Raw genomic sequence first — 17,769 nt, 5'->3', positions numbered from 1 at the left:
CCTTCCTCCTCAGCGGCGTAACATCCAGACTGTGTTGCTGTCTCCTGTTTTAGACGTCCATGTATCTGCAGATGGCCCAGGCCAGAGGAAGGGCTAGCCGCGCAGCTGATGCCAGCGCGGTGCACGAGACCCTCGGACTAAAGGTGCGATGTGGGCCCTGTCTGCACCGCAGCCCTGCATACTCCCTGGGCTCGTGGTCACCAGCAGCATGCTCCCTCTCTTTGTGTCTGAGCACATTCTTTGTCATCACCATCTTTAATTCGGCCATCGTTTGTTCATCTCCATAACATTTGGCATGCATCCTTTCCAGTCCGTGCACAATCCTCAAGTCTTGTGTCATGTGGAACTGCATTTAATTTCATGTCATTTTGTTCGTCCCGTGTTTCACCCATACTTCCTTTGTGTGTGTCTCATTGTCTGAGCACCCTTTCGCATCAGTCATTGTCTTTTTTTGTTGTGCTTTGCCTATGTGCTAAATGTCATATTTTGCATCAGAGCTGGGTTATCAAGTGGAAATGGCTTCTCAGGCTGCTCCAAAAAAATCTGTTGACTTTTGCGAGGCGCAAATTTAATTAAAAATGCTTTCACTGCTGTTCGATGCATGGCCTTATCACTTTTATTTAGCATATATTTAGCATTTATTTTTACAACCGATACCAGAATCATTCATTCTGCTTATCTGGGACAATGCAGGATGTCCCACCCATCAGTCCATCACCCCACCGAGCCCTCCACCTTCTGTAGGAATGTGGTGCAGTCGCTCCCACAGAGGCGGCAGAGCTAGTCAGCATCTGACCCACTCCCACAGCAGGCTGTGTTAGCCCAAAGCAAACACCAGCCATCTGTAGCCAACTAGCTGTGCAGTATAGGAAATAAAAGAGCCGCATACTTGAACATGCCTCCACTGTTTGAGCTCTCCAAGCACTTTGAAACACAGAAAGGGACTTTTGAAGGACATAAGGACTTTAGGTGAAGTGCGACACTTTGAAAATGTTGCAAGTTTTTTTTTTTTTTTCTAGTTCAGTTTTTCTTTTTTTAATGTGTTGCAACTTTTTCTGAAGGGTCGTATTTTACTGCGGGGTTGTAAAAACATGTCCAGGGCACGGTTCCCTCCGGTGCACATAAATGTTTGTGACCTTTTTTACACGTCAGCATCTGGCGTGGCTGGGAGTGAGCTGCCAGCACCTACTTATTTGCACGAGTGGTGATTTTAATCAATGATGAGTAGGGAATTGCGAAAGGGTGCGTGTATGATCCAGTGTTTGGCACACTGCTTGTAGCGCTGATGGACAACGACAGAGATGTCTCCATCTCTTCACCCGTTGGGAATGAAAAGCGGGGATTGGCCGTGCTCTGGTCTGCGGGGCGGAGCTACAGGACATGTCATTGCATGCCACTGATTCATTTCCCCCGCTCTCATACGCAAATTCCTGCCAATCACCCTTTCAGTGCTTGCGTGCAGGGACGCCATGAGCTGTGAGCATCAGTCATCCAGCCTCCATCCCAGCTTTGTTTTCACTTCGCTGGATTACAGGTGTCAGCGGTAGGCATGCACAGCCATAGGCACCAAGAGGTTGAGAGATATTTGGCATGCAGCTTATTATGCCGAAAGAAGCAGCCCACGACACATTGTTTTCCGCAGTAGAGTGGCATTGAGATGGATTAGGAATTCTGTGCTTCCCCTGCATGTATTTTTCTGTATGAACGCACGCTCATTATTCTAATACTTCATCCCCCATCAGGCCGCATATGTCCCACAGGAGTCAGAGAGAGCACATTGGCTGGCTCGTTTTCCCTACACAAGGGAATCACAGTGACAAGATGAAGAGCGGTGAATTTATTGCCGCCTCCATATGATTTTTCCATTTCAGGAAGAAATCTTCCATTTGGAGCCGGGCAAAGTGGAATCTGGGAAGGGAAAGTGCTCCTATGACCCGAAGCTCAACAGCGTGTCAGCTTTGATCAGTGAGTATCATCTGGGTTTGGTCACACAAGGGCATAGGCATGGGTACAGTCAGGCCCAGCGGTCTCCACAGCAGTGGCAGTGTCATCCCATATGGATTCTTCATCTTTTATCTCCTGTTTCTTTATATGGCCTTCTCGCCGCTCGTGATTTATATTCTTGGCAAATGTTGGTAGCAGAAAGTATTTATCATCTGCCATTGAAGTAAAAGTCAAGAAGGTCAGGCCAAGTGTCCTCTCCATCCTGTCTCTATTTCCCACAGAGAGCTGCTCAGTCTGATCAGCCCAATCGTTATTATTTGCTAAGGAATTTTCCCTTGTTAGGGGGAGATGGACACAGTAATATGTGCCTATTAATATGCGAATACCTCACTGGGGAGTTAGTGGCATCCAATCAAAACACTTAGGACATGTTGGGAAAACGCTTCAGTGCTAACATAAACATTTGAAAAGTATTTATTCCCATTTTTACACGGACCCTAGGGTTGTTTGCCAACGTGCCCTCATACCAAACTACTTAATAGGTCGACTGCCAATGACTCCTACAATGACATAAATGGTAAATGGAATGCATTTATGAGGAGTTTTGTTAAAACTTACTGACCAAGACAAGTCAGCATTCACCCGTTCATACACACATTCACACACTGGTGGCAGGGGCTAACATGAGAGGCGCCACCTGCTATTCAGGGGTGATGGGCATTCATACACACACACTGATCGATGAGCCACCATAAGCGCTTTGGGGTTCAGTGTCTTGCCCAAGGATACATCGGACATCAGACCCTCAGATCGATGGACGACCACACTACCTCCTCAGGCTGCTACCGAGGGACTCACAAAATGACATAATATGACTGTTCCCACAAAAACTATGACATTTGACCATAAGAAAGTGCTTACAGGTAAACCAGACTGAAACAGTCAACTTTTAATAAGGTTTAGGGACAAAAACTTGTTGGATAGGTCAAGGAAAAGATCAAGGTTTGGGTTAAAGTAAGTAAGGGACTGAAGAAATACAATGTGCTTGGTTTTCCCAGCCCTATCCGCCTGGTCTGGATTTTGTCATTCTTTATTTCACCTGATTTCCTCCTTAGCTCCCCTCAAAATGACTATGGCCACTAGAGGTTGCAGCCAAACAATAAACCCAGATAATTATAAGCTGCTGCCTTTGCAGTTAGCCAATTTTAACCCAATAGACACGTATGGGACAGTTGGGATCATCATGTGCGACGGCATTCACCCTCCAATAGAGGTCCATCTGGAGAATCAGTGCCAAGGAACCTGTTCTGGAGACTTATAAAGGCCTAATAGCTTACTAAGACACTTATAACGTGGTTTATAATGGAAAGGAATGTCATTGTACCAAAATATACAAAATTTAATTAGGCAGTTTATTTCAGTGAGGACATAATATCCATCATATCATAATAACTTACATTTACACTTATCATCTGTTGTAGCATTCACAAAGGCAGTGTCCCCTGTCCCTCTGCCCAAGGTCACTTAGTCAGGTCCAGACCACACAGTTGCCACCAGTGAAAGGCGATCTTCCCTCTGTGTGGTGAGACAGCGGGTGTAAATCACCGCCACTGCTTTCCCACATTAGCGCAGTGCCAGCTGACCAGTATGGAACCAGTGCTGTCATCCAAGATGGATTTACCTCCCACTCCCACCAGTTAGCATCATTCAAGGGACACCGTAGTGAGTGTGGATAAGGATTAAGAATCTTGTACAACAACAATAGATTCACCGTTGACCACCGACTGCTCAGCTCTCCACCACATTAGACTTCTCATCATCCGTGGACGTTTTAATGATGCAACATCAATCTCCATATAGTGCTGCCCAGGACCATGACATTTGAATATAATGGTGGTCGGACAGTGTTTCTTGTTTCCTCTGCTCCACCTCCTGCTGTCTCCTCACTCCATCTCTGGGAGCTCTGACAGTCACACCTGCTCTCCAGTGGGGCCCTCGTAGCAGCTGGAGAACCAACACCTTGCCTTCCTGGGGCTTAACAAGGCTGCTGTATACATTTGTCAGGCTGCACACATGGATGTGCTCATATTTTATGTCTTTACTGAGTGCGTGTGAAGGCTGTTTCAGGAAGTTTGAGGCCTTGTTTTTTCGGTAACAATTCATTTTACGCGTCCTGTAATTTCACGCTGGTTTTGTGGAAAGAAGAATTTAAATTGATACGCATCACAAAGAAAACTCCAATACATATATTTTACGTTTTTAGAGAGAGAACTACAAAAACAGCTGGGAAATGTTACAGTGGCTCAGTAGGCGGTAGGGTTTTATAAGCAGTCGATAATATCCCAAGGAAAGTCCTAAAAATTAAACTAACTAATAACATAGTAACTAATAGAGATCAATTTTACCTAAAGCTCAACTTTATTTTTTGAAAATGCATTTGTTTATATTTGTAAAATGTTATTCTGTGCGCAAGTACTACACAACAAATTAAAAATCAAAACTTTGGAAAAGCTTTGGACGGTCTTTATCAGCTTTAATGTAAGATGCAACTGTTAGCGTGTCCGGCTAACTAGCTTACTACCTACAGTAGCAACCATGGTAGCATCATTTCCCACAGTAAAGGGCATCTCCTTTTCCCCCTCTACTTCAGGGGCAAAATGCCTCAGAGTGAGGAAGGAAGTCGCTAAACTAGCCAGAATTAGCTAGCTAGTCCGTCGTAAACCTTGTTTGTATTGCTCATTTGTGATCGGGAATGGTTTTCCTTTGTCATTTGCTGTGTGGTCAACAACCAGGACAGTAGCTCCCATGATACAACAAACTTATATAAGTGCTAGGCCTCTTGTGGCAGTTGTTATTTCAGCAGAAACGAGATCCATGGTAGTCAACTTAAAATAAGAAGGCTCTTATTTTACCCCTTTGTACGATTGAATGTGATTGTTTTCAAAATGACACATCTTAGCTTAAATACCATGCAAAAATGTAAGGTTTGCAGGCCATATGGGGGTGGGGCTTAAATAAGTCTGTGTTAAATGCTGTTAGCATTCCCTGTAATTAATAACAAATCAGGCTTATATAGTACATTAAATAGTCACATTATCAGTTATATGGGCCCCTTGAAATGAAGTGTTATCCCGCTCTGCGCCTCTCATCAATCATCCTATAAATGAGGGCAAATGTGAAGATGAAGACTTTAGAATATTGAGATATTATTGAGATGTTGGGCTCTAAATATACACTTTGAAATAAAAGCCTTTGGTATTTTGAGCCAAGGGTGGTGCTGGAATAATGTCAGAGTCGAGGAATTTCACCCAACTGAACTGTTTTCTCTCTTTCTCAGATGGTGAACTGTATGCTGGGGTCTATGTTGACTTTATGGGAACAGACTCTGCCATTTTCCGTACTCTGGGGACAAAGACGGCCATGCGAACAGATCAGTACAACTCCAGATGGTTGAATGGTAACTGTCTTATTTAGCGTATAAATGATTCGTATGGCTTTCATCCGGCCTGTGCGGCCCCCCTGCAGGAATTTTTCAATATACGAAACAGGACTTCAGATGTGTCGCTGAAATGTAAAGACTCCGGTGTCCGCATATGTTTAGAATCCCTCATAAGACGCGATAAACAGGAAATGCTAACAGTTTATAAAAGATTTCAGGCCAGATGTTTTCACAAACTTACCACCTCTTCTTCTCCCCACAGATCCCTCTTTCATCCATGTGCACCTCATCCCGGACAGCGCCGAGAGGAACGACGACAAGCTGTACTTCTTCTTCCGGGAGAAGTCCTCAGAGATGGGCCAGACTCCTGTGACCCAGTCGCGCATAGGACGCATCTGCCTGGTGTGTACACAGCGCGAGGCGTGTTTGTTTTGTGGCGTAAACATAATGAAAAGAAAGCCTGCATCGATATGAAAAACAGGCCGGAGACTCCCGAGGCGAGTCGCCCGCTGTGTTTGAATGTTTACGGGCGCCGGATCAGTGTTTGGCCAACGCTGATGTGCTGGAATCCACATGTGTCTTTAACCTTCCTGTCTACAATGCATCCCTCTGTCTGTGAGATTGCCCCCTAACCTCCGACCCTGTGATCCCCTGACCTCTTCTCCCTGGTAGTCCTGAAACACTTGAGGCTCTAAGTGTACATGGAGGCCTTTAGAAAAAAAAAATACTCTTGATTCCCTCCTCCACGAAATCCCGTGTCCTAGAAACACAAACGACAACAAATAACAACAAATGTCTCTGGAAGGCCTATTGCCCACCTTATAGTGTTTATACGGTGTGGGTGCGAGTGTATGCGTCCCTAATGGCCTTGCGTGCACGTTTGAGCACCTCAGCGGGTGTCCGAGCACGGGTATGAGTGAGAAAATGTGGCCTACGTGTGCTCGGCGCCTCAGCTGTTCGCCGTTGTATTTATTTGAGGGGGTCAGGCGCTGACCCGGCACACAAACACTCATCTCCGTCTCAGTGGGCTCCGCCGCGGCCTCCAGAGACCCTGTCCTGCCATTCTTACTTGGACACACATCTGGACGCTCTTACCGCCATTCTCTGCACGCTGCACACCGCCATAAATACACTCACCTGTGATTACGCTGGAAATTATGAAAATGTTTCGACAGAAGCCTGTGAGGAATTTGAAGCACACAACCACAGTTCTGAATGAAATATTAAGATATTCTTGCTTCTTCGCTGAAGGGCGACATCTTCTCTGATTATGGAAAGGGACTCTAAAGCACATACTGGTCTCAGCTCTTTCTTACTGGGAGAGATTCTGGCCTCGCTCCACCACAGATGGAAGAGTCTAAATAGGAGGAGACGGTGTTTACCATCTCAGCCCCCCCCCCCACCCTCCATCCTTTTAGCTTCCTGGCTTTGCAAACCAACATGCACTGTATAGTGTGTGTGGGTGGCTCCACCTGGGTTTGTTTTCAGTGGGGCGACAGAGGAGGATGTGAGTTTGAGTGATGGAGAAACTGCTCCTGACTGTGTCTCCGCCCTCTCATATACAGAACGATGACGGAGGCCACTGCTGTCTGGTGAACAAGTGGAGCACCTTCCTGAAGGCCAGGCTCATCTGCTCGGTGCCGGGGGCCGACGGCATGGAGACGCACTTTGATGAGCTCCGTGAGTACAACGACCCTGAGATTATGCTGCGGCTCTCTTTCGCTGTGTTCAGTTGGAGTGGTAATCTGCAGGTTACATGGTGGGGCTGGGGGTGGGGGTGGTGTCTAGACTTCCTTTCAATCAAACATGCTGTCAGCGATGTCAGCCATGTCTCTTCCTCTGATTTTTATGTAGGTGGTGCTTCACTGGTCTTGTGCCAGATTACATCCTACACACCTTGGGAGGCAATTTACGATTATTATAGATTCTTTTTTCATATTAGTGGTCCCATGTTTAGCTTATTTTCATTGTTTTGACTGCTTTAAAGGTGCATTATTTAAGAATTGGACACCTGCTGTTCATAAACCCAAAGTAGGAGCAGCTTATCACCAGTTTAACTGCTAACTGCATCCTTTTTATACATCGAAGACTGAAGCCACTGTTAGCTTGTTAGCTCAGTTAGCCATGCAGCTAGCTGGGCTGCTGCACAGGAGCTTTGGACTGCTTGGAGAAAAAGGTTTACAGGATTGGCGCTAGCTGGTTAGCATGCTAACTTTAGCAGATATCTCCTCTGCACAAATAGAAATGTCTTTGACCAAACATCAACCCAGTTATTCCTCCACATTCTGTTCAGTTAGTAGATTTTTGAACATAAATTCTTACATATTTATAATCTTACACATAAGGATGAAAAAACAACAACATTTTTACTCATACTGTTCATTGCTGCAGCACCTCTGTTCACCCTCTGTCTTAAAGCTCTTTTAAGTGCCTGTCTCTTTAATGGCCACTGTGCCCCGAAAAGCTCAACCTGCTCTGAATGGTCAGCTGTCACAGGCCTGAGAAGGCAGCGACCTCAGCTCAGCTCAGCTCAGCTCAGCTCAGCGTTTATATATTTTCACAGTATTTATATACCTTTTAATTGAGTGATTATTTGAGCTGTGAGATCCAAATTAATTACAAAAGAGAACATTACTATTTGCCAGCCCCCAAACGAAAATATATTAAGTTTACTATTACATACGGCAAAGAAAAGAATCCAATTCTCACATAACAGAAGCTGCAGCTAGATAATGGTTACCTCTTTTGCTGGTAAAACACATAAATCGATAAACGTATTTAGATTAAAAGATATCATGAGAGGAAATGGCAAAGGAAATCTTTGTGACATGAAGTAGCGATGATCTGTGTCAATGTCAATATCTCCAAAAGATCCTCTAAGTAAGTAATCCTGTAAGTTTTTATATAAGCCGAAAAACTTTTGTTACCCACAGCTTTTTTTTTTAAAAAGAAACTAAATCTTTTCTCTGCGCAGTTAATCATTTTGACAGTCGGTATCAAATGGCGAAGGAAAAGGACAAAAAGGACATGGCTGGATTTATTTCAGACATATTCATTTTCAGGTTCCTGTCATGTATGATCACGTCTGAAATATTAAGTAGAGAACAGTCCGCTGCAGCACCTGCCAACAGTCAACTTGTGCAAACACACTCCAGACCTCAGTCACTGGCCCATATGGCAGCCCACTCCCATCATATGGTCCATATAGCGCACTGTAATGGGAATGACACACACACTCCCACCACTGTTGTTGTCATTTTCTCTCAGGATGGCTTAAACAAAAGTGTCTGTTATTTTGTGCCTGTAAGGAGGTGGCCTGATTCGATCTCTGAGCAGGAATGTCTGTGACTGTGAGACCGTTAGCCTCTCCGGGGGAAACTCTTTCTCTTTCGGTCTCACAGGTTTAAAATAGAGCCAAAGAGTGATAGGGGACTGATGCATGGGGCTACTGTTGCTCTTGAACTAATCTCAAGAATGACAAGTGCCGTGCCTGTTGAATCCGAGGGCAGTCGTTTGTCTCTTTATCCGGCTGACACATTCTTTGCTTTTATCTCGACCTGCCTGCAGTCCTAAAAGCACTGCCATGTTGTTACAGGTGACATTTATTTTATCCCTCTTTGCACAACTTAAAAAAGCCGCACACACTTGAAAACTCTCTGGCCTTTTCGTGTGTGCAGCCACTTTACCCAAAGCTGTTCTGTGAATGAGGGTACTGCCTTTAGTGGTCAGTGGTTCTGTGAGGGAGTTAGACAGTCGTTAGTGTCTGATGATTGGTTTTTAAATATATTGCTTAAATAAGAAGAGAAGAGGAGCGCCAGGGTAGACATGCCCACAGAGAAGGAAAGACTGCACGTCAGTTTGCAGGACAGCCGTCCCTGCCAAGGACTCCTGGAGGGGACAGTAAATTGGACCTGATTGAGTTTCATGCTAATGGCTTCACGTTTACTGTCCAGTTTGAATGTTTATGAAGCTGTCTTGCCAGAGTTTGTCTTTACAGAGGAAAGTGGAATTTTCCTGATCTCACAAGGGCCAATTGGTCTTTACCGGTTGCACACTGAACGCACATGTAGGTAATTAAAGGAACAGGTGGGCATTTTCAGAAATGTCTCATTGTGTCTGAGAGCTGGATTGATACCACTGATGTTCAATATGAAGCGACAGCCAGGTGACAGCATATAGATTGGAGAAACAGCTAACTTGGCTACAACCAAAGTATCAAAATCAGCCTACCAGTGTGTCAGAAGCTTACTCAAGCTGATTAACATGTTACATACATACGGTCTATTTGTGTAATAATAATGACAAAGTTTGTCTAATCAATCTGAACTAATGGAGACTCCAGAACGTCCTTCACTTTAAAGGTCTAGTGTGTAGGATTTAGTTGCATCTAGTGCTTTGTTTACAGACTAGGCAGGACTTAGGCATAAATGTCTCTGGCCTTATTGCTACTAGGGAGCAAGGGTGGATTTACTTTTCATATACTACTTACCAATTGCATCTAAACTACCGAAATAGTAATAGATTAACAAAAATATATACATAAATAAAGTAATGACTATAATAATAACCATGTGGCAGTTAGGTAATTCTATCTGTTTACCAAATATCAAAATGTCCATATAGTGGGACCCTGAAAAAGGTCCACCTAGAGTAATCTGTCCATTTAATCCGGCCCTGTATACCCCTCACCTCAGTGGGTGAAAAACAAGAAAGTTCCTCTTCAGAGCTTTTGTTTGGTTTGTCCACTCTAGGCTTCTGTAGAAACATGGCAGTGCAACATGGCGGCCTCTGTGGCAGAGGCCCCCCCCCCCCCCCCCCTTCCTTTGTGAATATAAAAGACACAATCTAACAATCATTCTTAGTTTCAGGTAACTTCACACCAGTAAAAACACTTCATAATAATGAATATTATAATACATTTCTGCCAATAAAAGTCCCCTGATATCCTACACACAGGACCTTTAAAGGTGCTGGAAGGTGACCTATTCACCTTTGGACAGAGCTCCAGCAGGCTACCTATTTACCTTCTGTCTCCAATATCTATGCTACTCTAAATGGCCTCTGGCTGTAGCTTAATATTTACAATATAGATTCAAGACTCGTTTTCTGATCAAAATCTTGGCAAGAAAACAAACAAGCATATTTCCCATAATGTTGAACTACTTCTTTAAACGTGTACCTACATACGGCATGTGGTATAATGAGGCTGCAGATTCATTACACAGCAGAGCTGGAGGTTGTTTCATGCCAGGACACGTTGGGAAAGCTCACTCGGTCTTGTTCTAGTGTGAAGATTTTTAATCTTCCCCTCTTTTTTCTTGAAGAGTTTTAATAAAAAGCGACTCCACAAGTCATTACTGAGGAGTTTGTGGAAATGTCTGGACCAGCTGTTTTCCTGCTGCTGTGGTCTTGTGCAGAAAAAGCATTATGGCACAGCTGAGACCTGGGGAGTTTTTACAGTTGGAATATGTTGCACTTATTGGCTCTACCTGACAACTTGTACCTAAATGACCCGCATTGATTTAAAACACAGCGTTGGGATGCGCTGTTACTCAATAACATTAAAAATAGAAAGACTCTCCTGCATCTTAGATGTAGAACACTTTAAAAACAAGTTTAATATCAAAAGCTGGAGAGATGAAACGGCAGAGAGGGAGAGACAAAAAGGACAGAAACTAAGAGGAACAGACGGCATATTTTTATAAACTGATCAAGCAGAAAATTATTTTTTTCCAGGAAATGATATATATGGCGACAGAGATTTTATTGCCATACTAACATAGGAAACGGTTGTGGAAACTGGATCCTTTCCTTGCTGTTATCAACACACGAGTTCCCCTGGAGCTAAGTCATCAGTGCCCTGTCAGGACGGCTTTTATTGCAAATCGCAAAGCTTTTTTTTCCTTCCCATGTTTTCCCGAAGCCTTGATCTGTTTTTTAGCGACCATCCGCGATAGCTCTATCTTGGCCTGAGCGTTATCTTGTCTGCGTGTACTCACACTTGCCTGCTCCTGCGTGCAAATCGCCCGCTTCTGCAGTACGGCAGCTGTATGTCATGACGAGGCTCATCTGTTGTGTGACACCCGTGGCAGCCCGTCGTGCTGCGTCCATGCTAACTTTCTACTGCTCTGGCTGGGGCAGCTGTGGAAGATGGCTTGGTGGGGTGTGTATGTGTGTGTGTGTGTGTGTGTGTGTGTGTATGGGTGTGACTTTTGGGAATTTTAGCTGCTGAGAAATAAGCACAATGTGCCGGCTATCTCTCAGTGTTATCCTTTTTCTCGAGGAATGAGCTCACGTATGGCTGCAGACGGTCCCCAGAGGAAGTCTTAGCGTACAGACGCTCTCATGTCAGCAGTTCAGATTCAAACACAATGCCCCTCCATGTATCATTCTACAGCCTGACAGCCAATTTCTCATGCTGGTCTATATGGACTACAAGCGCATAAATCTGAATTTGTCTACTTTATTTTTATTTTTTTTACTACATCGATCGGTTCTCCTTCTGTTTCCACACTTTCTGACTCTCTAATAGTCGTATATTTTGCTTGATCCCTCCGTCTTTCGCCAATCACGCCTTCCCTCTGCGGTCATCCCCCGGCACGAATAGATCGGGAGCACATTCTCCATTTTGTGCCGAAGGCCCTCGTCCTATTGTTGGCAGCGGACATGCCTCCTGGGACTAGTATTTAGGTCAGGTACAGAACAGCGAGACTTATCACCCATCACATGTTTAGCCCCTCTTTATTTGTTGCTGTGGGCCTTACCTCGGTATTAACAAAAGGATCATCTAAATCAGGCGGTGTCCGATGTCAGAGCCCTGTTGGACGGAGTACAGCGTGAGAGCTCGTGATTTAGAGACCTCCACAATTGGCCTGAGAGTATATGATGCTCTTCTCCTGGGGGAGAGAAGAGATATTTCCTTTCTCTCCAAGTGAAAGACGTGAGCCATGGACGCAGGAAGAGGAGAATCTCACATCGTGTTTAAATTTTCTGTCCGGTCAGGAGCAGTCTCAGGTGGTTCAGCCATCACGTCGTTCCAGTCTAGACTGCAGAGAGGCGGACTGTTTGGTTTTTACTGCTCTACTGTTAAATATCATCGCTCAGGCGCTCGGATTGAATCGCTTCGTTTAGGATTGTTAGGTGATAAAGCCTCTCAAGGATCAGCTTCAGTGCGTCTTGTCAATAAAACCTTCACCTTATGTGTCCTTCCTGGGGCCATTGTTCAGTTTCTTGTTGCTGTGGTTTTACACCGACTGTTTCCATCTTGACCGCGCGGCTGTCTGGATGGAAGTTTTCTCATTTCAATTAGACTGTTAACTAATGTTTTGTGACCATTGAGCTTATTTAGCTACTCTAGCATATTAATCTAGGGACAGCAATATACAGATATTATACTGTTAACCTTGATAGGAGACTAGGTATTGTCTTATTTTGGACATCATTATATTGCGTAGTGTCATAAGTGTTGCGGTTAGCGTGGCTGTAAACCTCAGTCAGATGGACACAGTTTGGAGAGTATCATTGTTTGGTCTTTGAACTCCAACTTGCCGGCGCCTGGTTTAGGGCTCCTACTGTAGCCTGCCTTCTCACATGAACCCCTGACCTTTCTTCCTTTGGTCCACTTACGGATTATAAGGACTCTCAAAGAAAGCGGAAAGAGACAATACAAAATCCCACTCTGCTCATTATCCAGATCCAGTGGTGTGTTCCGTGTGTTTTCAGCCACAATGAAGGTTCAGCTTCTTTGTTAGTGCGTCAGTCCTTCCAGGGATGTCCAGCCTAAAGGTCTCTCGGGCTAGGAGAGGTTGTATTAGCTGAAAGTTGTGTAAATATTAGTAAAGAGGAGTGCTTGCGCGGCGGAGCGTGATGTTTCCCTCAGCCGTTCTGTTTGAACTGACGTGATTTTCTCTTTTCTCTTGCAGGAGATGTTTACATACAGCCGACACAGGACACAAAAAACCCTGTGATATATGGAGTCTTCTCTGTCTCTGGGTCAGTGCAATGTAACACACCCTGGATATGCACAACATGTTATAAGATAAACCGTCCAAGTTGTTTTTTTAATGTAATACGTTTCCCTGACGTTTCTATCTCTCCCTCTCATCACAGCTCTGTGTTTAAAGGCTCAGCAGTTTGTGTCTACTCCATGGCCGACATCCGCATGGTCTTCAACGGACCCTTCGCCCACAAGGAGGGTCCCAATTACCAGTGGGTGGCCTACACTGGGAAGATCCCCTACCCTCGACCCGGCACGGTGAGTTTCAAATCCACACTGTCTCCACACAGGAATCCCACAGCGAGCTGGCATAACAGCGACTTCTCTCCGACTTCAACCTCAAATAGAAACCATCTGAACAAGATACAGGCATCAGCATAACCCAAATGATAATATTGCTTTAAAACTGGCTCTTGAATATGTTTTTTTATGTCATTATGTCCATTTTTTTCCAGAGTGTAAGTGCTTATTTTTCTCTTTCAGTGCCCTGGGGGTACGTTCACCCCCAACATGAAGTCCACTAAGGACTACCCAGATGAAGTGATTAACTTCATGAGGAATCACCCTGCCATGTACAACGCCGTGTACCCGGTACACAAGCGCCCCCTGGTGGTTCGGACCAACGTGGACTATGAGTTCACCACCATCACTGTGGACCAGGTGACAGCTGCAGACGGCAACTATGAGGTGCTCTTCTTAGGGACTGGTGAGTGTTTGATAGACTTTACATTCAACTTAGGTTAATAAAAATTGTTATTTTTTAAGTAATGGGAGCTTTTTAAAGGTGCACTACATAGTTTTGGGGAAGAAAACAATCTCAATCTCAAACTCTTTATATAAGTCTTCTAAGTAGTCTGCTTTTTTGTGACTGAATACATTCAATGAACAAACCTTAACAACACAATTTCATACTGTTTTACTCTGTTTATATGTGGCAGACCCTGCCACCTTTTCTACTTTCTTACAGTGTTCTGGGGACCTTTGTGTCTTCTGAACAACAGCTCGTTTATTCAGTTTTGGAAAAGATTGCATACTTTTACCTCATTAATATTGTAATCATTAAAATTCTCAGTTCGAATTTCGTCTCCAAAACTACAAAGTGCCTCTTTAAGGTTATTTTTAACACGAAGTCGGTGAGATCCCATGAACCCTTTGAATGTGGAATGACAGTGTCAGTGGGAAGTTGAATAATGGAGGACAAAATCCCCCCGTGGAAATAAATCCCATGTAAGTGGAGGGCTTGTCTCCCCTGTAATCATTTATCATTAAGAGAAAAGCATTCTTGCCTTTTGTGCTCGAGTGGAAATTTAACCAATCAAAGGGTTTGCGCCTCACTCCATTCACAAGAAGTAAACAAGACAAGATTTGTACCTGGAGGGCAGGGGTGGATCAGCAGCAGGAGGGAGAGAAGAGAAACGGGGGGTATGAAGGGGAAGAGAAGGAGGGGTAAAGTTCGCATATCCATCACCTTAATCTTGCCCACTGGTGTAAGAGAGATAATCTGTTTGTCAGCCTTTAATAAGGCCTCAGTATGACGGCCACAGCACAGCATGCAGCCCTCACATGTTGCATATGACGCCGTCTTTGTTCATGTGTGCGTTACGGGGAGGAGACTGATGGGTTTGTGTGCGATGGCGGCCACTGCCGAGGAATGTATGTCCTTTCAGCCGCTGTCAGAGGAGGCCATTCAGCCCCGCGCCGGGTCCCAATGAGTCATAATAAATCTCAGGTATCCTGCTCACAGAAATGAAACATGCCAGGGAAGGCCAGGGAGGGTCTTATGGTATCCAGATGAATAGGTCAAAGTAAGAATGGAGCGATGGAGCGGAGGATGACAGAAGAGGTTTGTCATGGTGGTGGCAGCGAGTACACTAAGTGGGACAGAGCGCCACGTCATTGAGTAAAGGTTAAACTGGGGAGAAGCTGCGTAACAGAGGTTGAGGAGCACAGTGGAGCCTGTTGATACGAGGATTAGCCCTTGTTGGAGGCCGCTGAGAGAATAAAATGGGAATCCAAGGGGCTGTTGACAGGCGCAGGGGTGTGAGGTTGCAGGTACGTGGCTGACAGGTGTGTGTTGTGGTCCACAGACAAGGGAACAGTTCAGAAAGTCATCGTTCTGCCCAGAGATGACCTGCAGACGGAGGAGCTGGTCCTGGAGGAGGTGGAGGTTTTCAAGGTGAGCTCGATCCACTATTTTTCTCCTTGATTCGTTGCTCCCTCATCTTTGTCCTCGGCTTTGTCTCCTCCCTTTGTTGTCTTGTCCTCTCTTATCCCCTTTTTGTTCTCCAATTTGCTCCCTTCTGCGTACTCACATTTGAATCTGCTATAAAGATAACACACTGTGCTCACGGTGAATTCTTTTCTCTTTCCAGGTCCCCACTCCGATTACAACAATGAAGATCTCATCCAAAAGAGTAAGCATGCCTGCGCAAGACATTTTCTTAACCTTTGCTAACGTAAAGAGAAAAAAAACCATCCTCCAGTGAAAGGAAATGACATTAATGCGATTTGGAAAGGTTACAAGCTGCACGAATACAGCTGTGCTTCACTGTTGGGGTCCTTCGCACTGTAACTCATAGATCAGCGGCTAGTCTGAGTAGAGGAAGAACTATGGAAAAGACACTAAAGGTTCGGTGTTGTCTTTCAAAGTGATTAAAATACTTGGCTTCTCCTACACATGTATGACATCATTCCTCAGACAGAGAGTTAGTGTTACACGCAGCCTGCCAGACTGACAGATTTCAAACAGCTGATCATAAAATTATGATCGCAACCTGAGAGGGATGAGCTCAATGTCGTCCCAGATCATCCAGAGGCTGCCGCTGTTTCAGCCAACACGTCCTCATAGCTGACTGAATAGGTCCTTGGCCAAAGACTCCCAGCAACACATCACAGCTGGAGAGCTCCTTCGACAGGCATGCCAGACGGAGGTCGTCGAATGGTTGATGCCATGAAACGGTCGCAGTTTGGTTGGGTTTAGAAAAAGATCATGATTTGAGGTTTGATTTAATGAGTCGCATTAAGTTCTGTTATGTACATGACGTAAGGAAGCATGTCACGTCACTTCAGATAACTCACCATTGACTTTGGGTTTCACAAAAGACCAAAAAAGTCCTGTGTTGGTCCTGTGTCGCTCTTATACTACATCAAATGAGGTTCTTCTTAGCTCACATGTAAATAGGTCGTTGTCATGGTTGTCGTACTACAGACCTGGTTCTGGACATTTCCCTGCTGAGGATGAGCTGGTTTAGGCACAGGACTTGATTCTCCATATATCTCATTACATCTATCTGGGTTTGTAGAATGTTTGTATGGAAGCAAAAAATGGCCAAAAACAGTCTTCGAGTCTTAGGGTTAGGCTTAGCCTCGTAATGCTAATCATTATTTTAGGCTTCAAATATTCAGATAGTTAACTGAAGAGCTCAGGCTTGATTGCTCATCGTTGGTATCCCAGATGTCCCGGTCTGAATTTCATATCTACAATTTTACTACCTGACTTTGATCAACCAGATTTCTTGACTCCAGATGTATTGTTAGATCAGAAATGAGCATATATTGGGCTATGAATGGTTTAACCCTAAAAACATGCATATACTGGAAAAGAAGCTTATGAAATTGTACAAATCAAAATTGAATACAAAGAATGTCAATAATGACCCATATTTCCCTCCATGTGTTTAACTCCGCTCAGTGCAACTTCAGGTTGTGTTCTCTGTCCGTTCACTCTCAGTGTCAGACTGCTCTCCAACTCTGTGTCTAACCCCACTTTCCATCCTCTTCTGCTCCACAGCAACAGCTGTACGTATCATCTGGAGTAGGGCTCACCCAGTTGGCTCTCCACCGGTGCGACGTGTACGGCGAGGCTTGTGCTGACTGCTGCCTGGCCAGAGACCCTTACTGCGCCTGGGACGGCAAGTCCTGCTCCCGTTACTCCGCCTCGCAGAAGAGGTGAGCGCCGACAGCGGTATTAGCATGAGCGATGCTAACTTCGTCACTAACCGACTGACTCGATTTGGTGTGCTGAGTGATGCTCGAATCATGCCGCCTGGATGGCTGAACGGCTGTTTTAATGGCCTTGTAATGTGTTTTAATAGTATATTTGTCATAGTCTTTGGGTTATCTGTGGTTAACGGACGACTAATAAATCATATTCATATGGTATTATAGCTTTAAGCAGAAAGCAAATGATTTTGATAAACATCCCTGTAATGCAGCGATATATTAATACGTATAATGTGATGGGTTGTGTTGAGAAATGTGTTACTTTAAAGGGGCATGACGTAGATTTGGAGAAGAAATTCAAATTTACAATATTATGGGGGGGAATAACACAACTCGGAAATATTTATTTTGTCTGTAACTGAATAAACAAGCTGTTCTCTGAGGAAAA

At 44.5% G+C, this 17,769-nt stretch overlaps 1 protein-coding gene across 3 annotated transcripts in view; it reads left to right on the top strand.

The window, feature by feature from the left end:
- The window catches only part of LOC115583927 (semaphorin-3F-like), a 68,351-nt gene that overhangs the window by 48,440 nt on the left and 2,142 nt on the right, over positions 1-17,769 (top strand). For 2 of the 3 annotated variants that reach the window (XM_030421182.1, XM_030421180.1), the window contains exons 6-16: positions 54-143; positions 1,872-1,965; positions 5,282-5,401; positions 5,646-5,785; positions 6,949-7,063; positions 13,306-13,375; positions 13,493-13,637; positions 13,863-14,085; positions 15,467-15,555; positions 15,752-15,793; positions 17,170-17,327. In XM_030421182.1, coding sequence (XP_030277042.1) covers positions 54-143; positions 1,872-1,965; positions 5,282-5,401; positions 5,646-5,785; positions 6,949-7,063; positions 13,306-13,375; positions 13,493-13,637; positions 13,863-14,085; positions 15,467-15,555; positions 15,752-15,793; positions 17,170-17,327 — 1,286 coding nt within the window. The remainder of the gene's footprint in view (positions 1-53; positions 144-1,871; positions 1,966-5,281; positions 5,402-5,645; positions 5,786-6,948; positions 7,064-13,305; positions 13,376-13,492; positions 13,638-13,862; positions 14,086-15,466; positions 15,556-15,751; positions 15,794-17,169; positions 17,328-17,769) is intronic. The other variant, XM_030421183.1, reaches the window with a different exon arrangement.

Source organism: Sparus aurata, chromosome 6 (genome assembly GCF_900880675.1).
Source record: "Sparus aurata chromosome 6, fSpaAur1.1, whole genome shotgun sequence".
Lineage (NCBI taxonomy): Eukaryota > Metazoa > Chordata > Actinopteri > Spariformes > Sparidae > Sparus > Sparus aurata.
This window is presented reverse-complemented; position numbering and strand designations above follow the sequence as displayed.